Source organism: Phyllopteryx taeniolatus, chromosome 17, assembly GCF_024500385.1.
Source record: "Phyllopteryx taeniolatus isolate TA_2022b chromosome 17, UOR_Ptae_1.2, whole genome shotgun sequence".
In the NCBI taxonomy this organism is placed as follows: Eukaryota; Metazoa; Chordata; class Actinopteri; order Syngnathiformes; family Syngnathidae; genus Phyllopteryx; species Phyllopteryx taeniolatus.
Window position 1 is genome coordinate 2,988,874 of NC_084518.1, and position 11,068 is coordinate 2,999,941.

General features: G+C 45.3%; 1 protein-coding gene across 1 annotated transcript; it reads right to left on the reverse strand.

The window, feature by feature from the left end:
* Nucleotides 1-883: 883 nt before the first annotated feature.
* On the reverse strand, nt 884-9,145 carry ca4a (carbonic anhydrase IV a). The gene is made up of 8 exons (XM_061751067.1): nt 8,519-9,145; nt 5,198-5,242; nt 4,958-5,122; nt 4,742-4,887; nt 3,342-3,434; nt 3,183-3,249; nt 2,924-3,087; nt 884-2,253 (listed from the first exon to the last, which is right to left on the reverse strand). The coding sequence occupies exons 1-8, from the start codon at nt 8,583-8,585 to the stop codon at nt 2,074-2,076; spliced, it is 927 nt and encodes a 308-aa protein (XP_061607051.1). The 5' UTR covers nt 8,586-9,145; the 3' UTR covers nt 884-2,073.
* Nucleotides 9,146-11,068: the final 1,923 nt, after the last annotated feature.

Consider the following 11,068-nt stretch of genomic DNA (forward strand, 5'->3'; position numbering starts at 1 on the left):
CGACAGCCTCTCAAATATATCCTGGAGAAATTTGCAAAGGATGCACGATCGCCATCTTGGAAGCCGGTAACAAGATGAAAAATGCGGGGCTTTATCCACAGCCTCTCCTTTCATCTCATCTGTTTCCTCTCTTTGTATTGTCCGCTGACGCAGAAATCTTGCTGCGGCGGCCTCGGCAATCCACTTTTTCCAGGACAATCTTGACATGTTGTTTGTGGTTCAATAAAATAACAGAGGTGGCGCTCCAGAATATCGTTTTGCGATAACGCCGGCAGGTTCTGGATCGGGGTTGCTGTGCGAAGGTCAGTCGCCGACTTGAATTGGTTAGCGATGTTCGAGTTCCCTCTTTGTTGAATGTTAATTCTTTGGAAAATTCCCGGAATTCTGCAACCCTTGTCATATCATGTTGTCTATTTCTCTTGTCATTCGGCATAAACCAGCAATATATGCTCCCAATTAGAACATTCGGACATATAAAAGTTTGCTTCACATTTGTTGAAGGAATTCTCTATTTGTTGTTTGAGTCTTGGAGAAAACCTTGCCCCCAACTCTTAAGATTCCAAATGGGACTGTTCTCATCCTTTTGTCATGGGGCGGGAAGTTGTACTTCATGTAACTAATTGCGCTGAAGCGTGGCATCGAAGTTTGATAATCATTTTGAGGATTTGCCACGAAAACGGGGGCACGAGAGCCCATTCATGACGGCCGGCAGCTTTCTAATTCTTATGACGGGAGTTGCTCTTGTGTTTTTCCCTGGAGGTTTTTGGGGGGGTCCCTTTAAATACAAAAAGGAGCTCAGTAAATGAAAACCCGTCTCAAATGGCCGACAAGGTAAATGGCGCGTGCCGAGCCGTAACGTCAACACTTACAAAGAGGCCGTTGGTTAAAAAGCCATATGTCCTTTATTGTTCAACAGTATCACGTTCTTTATATCACCTACGACGCATTTCACAAGTTGCCGCCCTGAAAAGCGTACAACTCGATATATACGATAATACATAAATAATACCGTGACGGTGCAGCTCATATCAATAGACACATCCAATGCATAAAATACATGTGGATCGTGTGCATTAGAACGGCATAGAATTATACGTTAATGCATCACGAAACTATGGGGGGAAAAAAAAGAATATACAGCTTCCTTGGTCATCACGGCAAATCGGTCCCGTCTCCCGTCAGGATACACGTAAGCGTTTAGAGGAGTCCGTAGGATGTAATTCCGTCAGTGGCATTCGGCGCATCAAACTCTGCGGTCTCTGAACCCAGTTGCAGTCGGAAATGAGACACGGACGGGATGCTTGAGGGGTGGACAGTGCGTGTGTGAATTTGGATTGCGCAGCCTCAGACGTGCCGATCCATGCGACTTCCGATCGTTTGCGCTGGGAGCGGGAATGTAAGTGAATTGCGTTGCACTCTCCCCACCGCAACATCGTTCCTCAGAGAGCCCCGGCATTGACACCGGGTCACATGGACAGCGAAGACGGCCAATACCTGCCCACCTCGCTCTCCACCGGCAAAGGACTTTGAGATCGGAGGAAAAATAAGGCAAAGTACTGACTACTTTGACCGCTGGCTTTGAAACTGAGCTTTGTTTTTATGACTCAGTTGTGCTATTAATAGCTCCGTGGCGCCATTGAGAGAGAACGAGGCGTCACGTGCCGGCCGCTCACGCTGACATTAGCGGAGACCAAATTTGCTTGACATTGCTCAAGGTGGATGAACTTCAAAGTGCATGAGGATGCGTTTGTGTTTGTGTTTGTGTTTGTGTTGTGTGTGTTTTTGATGACGCCGTGAAACATCAGGGCAGGGGTCTGACTGCACTGGTCACGGACGTACGACCTACTGATTCACTATGCACGCATGCATGCTGATCAACCCTTATACACCTCCAAGGTGTTCTTTGACGACCCTTGTCATGTGTGTGATAAAGGGGAGTGGGGCCACCCGGTGAGTCATGCATGCACTACGACGCGTGTAACCATTTTGGAGACCACGCGGTGATGGTGTCACAAAACCAGGAATGATGTTCAACGTTCATGAGTGTCGCAGTGCAGCACAGGCGCTTCGCTCTTAATTGAGCCGGGAGAGTCCCGCCGCCGTAGCCAGGGCGGCCGCGAGGAGGCCGGAGCTGACCGAGACCGCCGCACCTCCGGATCGGAACACCTGTCGGCCATTCAGGGGCTGCACCGGCCTGAAGGTCCCCACCATTGGCTTCCCATCGTGGAACTTGAGCTCGGAGAAAGCCCGCAGCTGATGGAGAAAATCACATCAAAACGGTCAGAAGAATGCAGCACCTAAAGATATTTAGTTCGTCAGAATGCGCTTTTGGGATTTGGTATATACCGCTTTGTTGGATTTGGAAATACTAAACAGTATGTAAACAGAAGTGAATTGTGGCGTTCCACAAGGCTTTGTGCTTGGACCGCTATTATTCACACTGTTGTTGCCATCCAGTGAAAGCCATGGATTTATTTTCATTGCTGCTAACCACGAGTCCTCTGTGCTGCCCTTTTCTATTCAGTAAAATAAATGAATAAAATCATACACTAAATAAGAGCGTACACTATATATACATATAGGCTATATTTACATGTATACAAATATATGTACACATTTACAGTACATAAATAGTGTACATACATGTGTGTGTGTACTGTACTTAAAAAAAAAAAAAAAAATGAGTTGTATGTATGAGTTAATGTGGGGGGAAAAAAAACTATCAACATGAATTATTATGCCGATGACTCCAAACTATATTTATCGGGGCAACCTTACGAGAGTGCAGTTATTCAGGCAGACATGAAAGCATGTCATCTAATGAGGTCTCTCCGAGGACTGAAGACAGTGATAACATTGAACTAACTCCCACATGAATCTGCTTTTCGCCCTAATATACTGCATTCTTTTCACAAATCCTAACCTGTTCAAAGCTCAGAGGGATGGGGTTCTCGAACAAGGTCCAAACCACGGCCTCCGTGCAGCCCGGTGTGGTCAGAGATCCGTTATAGCGGTAAAAGGTGGTCAGGTTGTGCTCAGGCGGAATGAGCTGTGCCAAGGAGGTAGGAGGCAGAGAGGCATTGGCGTCTAGAGGAGAGAACGGAGGAGGAAAGCAACAACAATGTAAGGACGATGGCCATGTTTTCACACTTAACTTGTTTTGATTGAACATCAGCACCTACTTGTGGGTTTGATGCTTCGCAGAGCGCTGATAACGGGGTCATACTTTCGGTTTGCACTGTTGGACATCTTGAAAGTGGGAAGTGACAGATTTCATCTTGGCTGAGTTTCCACTTGTCCGACGGTGTGATTTTGAAAAAGTATGGCATTGAAATAATCACCTCATAAAAAAAGCCCAGGACTGCAACTCCTTCTGGATCTGCAAGTGCTGTCATCAAATCGTTGTAGTGATGCTTCATGTGCACGATGTGCAGCTGCACGAAAACAGTTAGAATGTGACCACTTTTTCCACGCAGGCCTTTCTGTATGTTTCTGCAAACTGACCAACAAAACTATTGTAGCTTTATCAAACTGTAGACATTTCAACATTAGGTGGACAAAAAGTTACACTTCAACAAAACCTATGACAATCTAAGGAATGCAGCTTGTGTGAAGAAGCTTAGCTGTCAAAGAAAACCTCAGAGTTGCCTACATACCCGAAAAAATAATAAAATTGGCTATTGAATGGGGCGCTTAAGGAAGCTAGCTATATGTAATAATTTGACCTTTACTTAACAGCTTCAGAATCATTTGGCTGGTACACTGGCCTATGCTGCCATAACTAGCATAACTATGGGTTCATGACATGATGGTTTGAATCCTGCTAAAATGTTGTTCAAATCATCATTTCATCAAGTAGTTAGTTAGTGAGCTAGTTATGGCAGCATGCACGGGGGTCCGCTAACCCCCGTTTTGCGGGTTGATTTCCCCTTTAAATTGCTAATAGTACAGCCTACGCACAGCAGAGGGAGCTTCCACTTCCACTTCCACTTCCACTTCCACTTCCACTTCCATCCATTTTCAATAGCTCTTATCCCGGTTAGCGTCGCGGGGCGCCGGAGCCCATCCCAGCCGACTCCGGGCGAAAGGCGGACGACACCCTCAACTGGTCTTAAATACAAATATCATTTTTCTCCACGGTCAGAAGAGGTTATCGCCACTTCCGAAAATCCAAATTGCGTCATTCAGTCGCATGGTTGGAGCACACAAATCAATTGGTGAGATCATCATTATTTCATGATTTTTGTTTGGTGTTGTGCCATGAGATTTTTCTCATGTAAAATGGGCGGCTTGGCTCCATAAAGGTTGTGAAACATTGTATAGTAAGCCATTAAACGCCTCATTTTTGGAGATTACATGAAATTGCTCTGTTGTCCAAAAATCTATAAAGGACGTCATCTAGTAGATGTTTGAGTCGAGAATGAAACTCATTTGACCCAATTTGGAGGATTCAATCCAAGTAATAACAAATCATTAAAAAATGTCGTTTGGATGAGTTTAATTGGCCAAAAGTGGCCACAAAGGAGCCAAGAGGTACATTTGAGGTCAAGAGCAGAAGTCGGAAATGATAAAACCTTGGGAGGTTTCGTGACATCTATTTTACTTTCTACACAGCTAACATGATGGAAAAGGTGAGGCTGACACAAATGGCCAGCAGAGAGTCCAGCGGGTATATAAAAAAAAAAAAAAACCAAAAAAAAAACAAAAAAGCAAAAAGGCGTGTATATTTGTTGTGAGGTACCTCCATGGGATAGCGCTCCCCATCAATGGTGTGTTCAGAGCCCGGCCCGCCATTGTTGCCCCAGTGCAGGTGGAACTGGACGGCCTTGTAGGTGCTCGGCAGACCTCCGCCCGAGACGGTGCATAGGTGAGGAACTCCCACTTGAACTGGAGAAGACGAAAGAGTCACGGTCACGCGTGGACTTCTCCGCCGTCACCCCTCTGACTTGGCGCTCACCCGAGTGGCCGTTATTCTTCACGGTTCCCCGGAAGATCTGCTGGTAGTTGGCGAAGTCGAAGGGAGTCAGACGCTCGTCTTTCAAAGTCTTTCTGGTGACAACGTTGATGGGCGATTGGGATTTTCCAGCACAGGCGCCGTTTGCGCGGTTCCACTTTTCCGGCGCTGCAACACAGCAGCGACGCGAGTTCTCAGCTTGGGGTTTTCCGATGTTACAAAATGTGCCGAAATCCGGCTTACCGTTACATTGGTGCTCACAGGTGAACTGCGACTGATAGCACCAGTCTGAAAGGGAAAATAACATGACTGAACCCATTGGTGCACATTTAATGTCTCTTTTAAACACTGAACCAGTCAAGTCTTCTTCTATATTTAACTCAGCTCTTGTAAGCGGCCATACAAATGCCCTACATACCGGATCTGTTTATTATATTCTCAAATATTTTTCCTTCCTATCGGAATAAACACACAGATACAATCTCTTACATGAGCGGGGACACGTTCTCACATGGTTGGACAGTGAAGTTTATTAATATTTCACAATCGGAGCGCACGTTGCCGCCCCGTACTCTTGAGACAAATATCTGCCGCTATCTGACCGATCAAATATTGATGCCATTGAAAAAAATTGCGGGAGGGTTTCCAGCTCTGTTATTAGAATTGTAACGAAAGCATTGGAGAAGGAAGTCTTTGCCATGTCAACCTTTTCCTCTCACTCACGCACAATAACGGTTGCTAAAAAAAACAAACTCCCACCAGCACTTCTGCTGTGGCAGCCATTGTGATTCATGTCAAACCTATCGAGTTCCTGGTGATCTTATCCACTGCACCTTGTTTATGTTAGTCATAAGGCAATGACAGCTGGCGGCACGGTGGGCGTCTGCTTAGCGTGTCTGAGGACCCGGACTCAAATCCCAGCCTCGCCTGTGTGGAGTTGGTATGTTTTTCCCTCTGCCTGCGTGGGCAACAACAGCAGCAATTGCTTATGAAAGCTGGAACTGTATGACGTCACACCCATCCATCCATTTTCCATCACCGCTTCTCCTCACGCGGGTCGCGGGCGTGCCGGGGCCTATCCCGGCTATCTTCGGGCGAGAGGCGGGGCGCACCCTGAACCGGTCGCCAGCCAATCGCGGGGCACGTAGAAACGATCGAGCATTCGCACTCACGTTTGCGCCTACGGGCAATTTAGAGTCCTCAATCAACCGAGCACGCATGGTTCGGGATGCGGGAGGAACATGCAAACTCCACACAGGCGGGGCCGGGATTTGAACCCCGGTCCTCAGAGCTGTGATTCAAGAGTAAGGCCCGACCGATTAATCGGCCGGCCAATTTAATTGGCCTATATCAGCCCCTTTTATTTCCTCCGAAAGCCTTTATATTGGTTGTGCGCTTCAAATTAGATTCAATCACAATGTTCATTTTTGACACGCACACGCACACACACACACACATATATATATATATATATATAGTGGGTACGGAAATGATTCAGACCCCCTTAAATTTTTCACTTTTATATTGCAACCATTTGTTAAAATTATTGAAGTAATTTTTTTGCCTCATAAATGTACACAGAGCACCCATATTGGCAGAAAAAAAACAGGATTGTTGAAATTTTTGCAGATTCATTCAAAAAGAAAAACTCACCTATCACACAGCCATAAGTATGCAGACCCTTTGCTGTGACACTCATGTTGATCTCGGAAGCCACGCCCCTGTCTATATAAGGAGGCAGGGTACACCCTGAACTGGTTGCCAGCCAATCGCAGGGCACATAGAAACAACCATTCGCCCTCCCATTCACACCTACGGGCAATTTAGAGTCTCCAATTAACCGGCTGTGTGATATTTCAGTTTTTATTTTTTAATAAATCTGCAAAAATGTCAACAATTCCATTTCTTCTGTCAACATGGGCTGCTGTGTGTACATTAATGAGGAAAAAATGAACTTAAATGATTTTAGCAAATGGCTGCAAAATAAACGAGTGAAAAAAATTAAAGGGGTCTGAATATTTTCCCTACCCACTGTATGTGTGTGTGTATATATATATATATATATATATATATATATATATATATATATATATATATATATATATATCCTTGTCTATTTGAATGGGGGATCAAATATTAGCCTGATTCAGAATGAGGCAGTTTCGTCATTGTGAACTATGATTGAATTGAATTCTGATAATGTTAAACTATTACCTCACATTACCTCCGCCAAGGCTTTGCTTATTGTGTTCCAGATCAGTGCGTCGTGCGCGTTCTTAACATGAACGGTGACTTCGAACGCTTGTTTGAGTCCAGCCAATCAAATGCCTGTCCGCGCAGTCGTCGGCCAATCAGAGGTCGTCACGAATGTGCCTCACCGTGCGAGGAAACCGGCAAGAAAAGGACAAAAAGCACACGGGAGGGAAAACTAAGCCTCCGCGTCCCTTTTTATGACCGTGTGGTACTTTGGGGGGAAAAAAAGCAACAACAAAAAAAAACAGAAAACCCTTTCCGGTCTGCTGCCGTCTCACGCCGCGGAGACCGACTGCAGACGGCAACCGGCGCATCAAGCCGAGACCTGCACGGGGCCACGCGAGCGCACGAACGCTTTGGTTGCCACAGAAAACGATCCTTTCATTATATTGCCGCGCGCGTATAGCAAGATTATCGGAGAGTCTTGCGTTGTGAATAATTATGACAACACGCCGCAACATGAAATCACACGATAGCAAATCGACCTGATCTCTGACAGTAGCAGGCAAAAAAATAAAATAAAAATGTTAATATGATTCCATATCGTAAGCATGGACGAATCGCGCATTTGGAGAGTCTGTCGCCTATTTCCTGCCCATTGAGTAAATAAAATATGAAATGCCAACTATTATCTTTTTTTTTTATAAAATCAAATAACCGGAATAGACCTTGTACAGTATATTGGCGCTTGGGGTGCCAAGGTACATCGGAGAAGGTTCTGCCGCAGAAAAGACGCAAAGACGCCATTGCGTCACACTGGGGAGAGAGAGAGAGAGAGAGAGAGAATCGGGGTTCCAAATCCTCCTCGTTGGGTCTGTGTGGACCAGGTCGGTCCAGGACGCGCGCAGGAGGGCGGCGCGAGGCGACGCAGATGGAGCGCACAGGGACACGTTCGCACGTGTGCGCCTCGTCTGCTATTTTAGTCTTGCAAAACAAAAACAAAAAAAAACAAAAAAAGGAGATTCTGCAGGTACTAAATCAACTTTGTCAATATGGTTAAAAAAAAAAAAAAAAAAGGGAAAAAAAAAAGCGCACTGAACTTTCATGTCCCATCCGTTCATCTGTATTATGTTTTTACATGAAATAAAAACGCTGTGACATAGATGTATTTATTTATTATTATGATTTCAAGAAAAACAAAAAGTTGTTCTTGTTTTAAAATAGAAATCTGAATAAGCATAAGTACATTGAAAAGACACATTAGGCACCTGCACCAACGCCGGAATTCGAGACCAATGGTCCTCTGAGTGTGTGTGGGAAGGCAAAATATCCCGAAAGGAAAATGAAGGCCAACGGAGCAGGTTGACTCACCGCCAGCTGCGCTGCACAAAGTCCAGGAAGATGCCAGGAAGGCGGCCACCAAGGCGGGATGCTGCATGTCGGCGACCACTCGTCGATCGTGCGGGTCGCATTCTTGCAGGGGGGGTCTTATACTTAGCCATCAGCATGCCAGATGCTGGCCCCTCCCCCCTTCTTCAATGAGCATCTCCTCAGTGTGTGTGTGTGTGTGCGCGCAGTCAAACGATGCAACCAAGGTGTTGCTAGGTAAACACATCCTGCTGGCAAGAAGGTGAAGACAAAGCAGTTGGTGAAGAGTGAAGAAGCAACACAAGCATATTGGGAATATTGTCAATCGTTATCAAATTACGCCCAAGACACTGAAGAACATATTGCATCAAGCTTGAATTCTTCAAGTTAAGCGAGTACAGTGATGAGGTTTTTATGAAGAGACTGGGTTCACTCCTGATGGTGCGCGTGAAGGTCTCGCTGTGGCGAAGATTTCGCAATAATGCACATATTGCATCACAGTGGCACCTCGCTTTGCAATGCGCTCGACGCTTCAAGAAGGACTTTGCGCGTTTGTGGAGGACTCGTGCTGTGACGTCTCGATTTGGTGCAGGTGCCCTGGCCTCGATCCCAGGCGCAGCCGTCGACGACAAAGGGCGCAGCCTAGCGGACAAATGGAAAATGACACCCACCTTCAAACTCCTCACAATTCACGGAAATATTGTTGGGGAACACAATCGGAGACCTTTCAACATAAAACAGACAGATGGAACACAACAAGGAGGATGCTGGGAAGTTGAGCGTGTCTTCTTGTGCCCGCAAACTTTTATACTAGGTAGCCGACCACCTAAAAAAAATAAAATAAAAACTCTCCAAGTGCCACTATAATAACCAACAGTATAGTAAGCCCAATAGTTAAGTCAGAGGTTTTATTTCTAAATATATATATATATATATATACACAACAAGCGGAAACAGGTGGAATGTTGGAAATTAACAGCAACATCTGGTGGACAAATTGAGAAACTGCACCCTTCGGTTTGTCTCTGGTAATCTTATAGCTATTTATATGTACATAGTGTATACAATAGAGTTTCATATATTTTATACTGAATGGTAAATTTGATTTAAAATGTTGTGTTGTGTTACTTTAGCATACATTGCAGTACATAAAAGTGACTTGTAGACATGTCAAATTAAAAGAATAGCACACAATGCCCATCGGATAAAGGAAGAAACTTCATTGAAGCATTTTTGGAAAACGGATGGATGGAAATAAAAACTACCAATTGCTCCATCTCAGATTTTACATTGTTATACATTACATTATTTTAAAAAAATTATGTGATTTCATTAATTTTACATACAATATTTATACTAGTTTCAGTATGTGTAATTGTCTTTCAAATTTTTATTGTATGACAAGCACCATATTATGAGGTACAGGTGCACCATATCGAGGGGTTCCTGAGGGGCCGGGAGGGTGCGGGCATCACACTGGGTTTCAGCACGCCCAGGTGCCCTCCGGGATTTCAATGCAACACACACGCACACTCATCTCCATGTGTTCTGTGTCTGTTACACGGGGTAGGGCCAATGACTGCCAGTCATAGTAACGGGGGGAGGGGTGGGTTCTCACTTAGCTTCGCGGCGGAGCTCCTGAGGCCGAGCCCCCCGGGCTGGATGACTGCTTGGCGTTGGGGCCACCGCACTTGAGTTGTACAGCCGGGTTCACGACCCTGGCCCTGCATGCTTCTTCCCCTCCTGTCCTTGTCCTGTTCTGTCTTGTCCTGTCCTGTCCTTCCCTCACAAGGTGTAGCACTACAGCCCCATGCAACACTGGAGGTTTACAGTTTCATCGTTGTAGATAATCTAATGCTTTACTTCTCTCATCCTGTTTACAATTAGTGCTTTGTCTTTTGTTCTGTTCGACTCTGATTCTCTGTACATCGAGCAAGAATGGGAAAGAACTTCCACCTACAAAGCGTGAACAATTAGTGTCCTTAGTGTGGAGTTTGCATGTTCTCTCCCCGTGCCTGCGTAGCTTTTCTCCGGGCACTCCGGTTTCCTCCCACATCCCCAAAACATGCGTGGTAGGTTGATTGAAGACTCTAAATTGCCCGTAGGTGTGAATGCGAATGGTTGTTTGTTTATGTGTGAGCTGCGATTGGCTGGCAACCGGTTCAGGGTGTACCCCGCCTCCTGCTCGTTGATAGCTGGGATAGGCTCCAGCACGCCCGCGACACCAGTGAGGAGAAGCGGCTCAGACGATGGATGGATATTCTAATTTAATGACATGCACTTGGAGTCACCGCCCACAACATTAAGAGGACAAATGAGATACCAATCTTGACTTACACTGTCAAGAGGGTTAACAATGTTTATTGGCGTGGTTGTAAAAGTGCAATATACCTCACAGGGAGACCTGTTTAAAGTATTAGATAACAATAAGCAATAATAGCTCTGACGAATGGGAGTTATACACCACTGCAAACAACCCCTTTAATTAACAATACTGTTTGTAATGCACTTTTTGACAAGTCTTGTATTGCTGGTTAGTGTATTTGCATTGGT

What these genes read in the sequence shown, in the direction of transcription:
- ca4a (XM_061751067.1), bottom strand. Translation starts at nt 8,585, where the DNA reads ATGCAGCATCCCGCCTTGGTGGCCGCCTTCCTGGCATCTTCCTGGACT. An exon ending in TTTGTGCAGCGCAGCTGGCG is followed by an intron (nt 5,243 to 8,518) that starts GTGAGTCAACCT and finishes TTTCCCTTTCAG; the next exon opens with ACTGGTGCTATCAGTCGCAG. An exon ending in GCGAAGCATCAAACCCACAA is followed by an intron (nt 3,088 to 3,182) that starts GTAGGTGCTGAT and finishes TCTCTCCTCTAG; the next exon opens with ACGCCAATGCCTCTCTGCCT.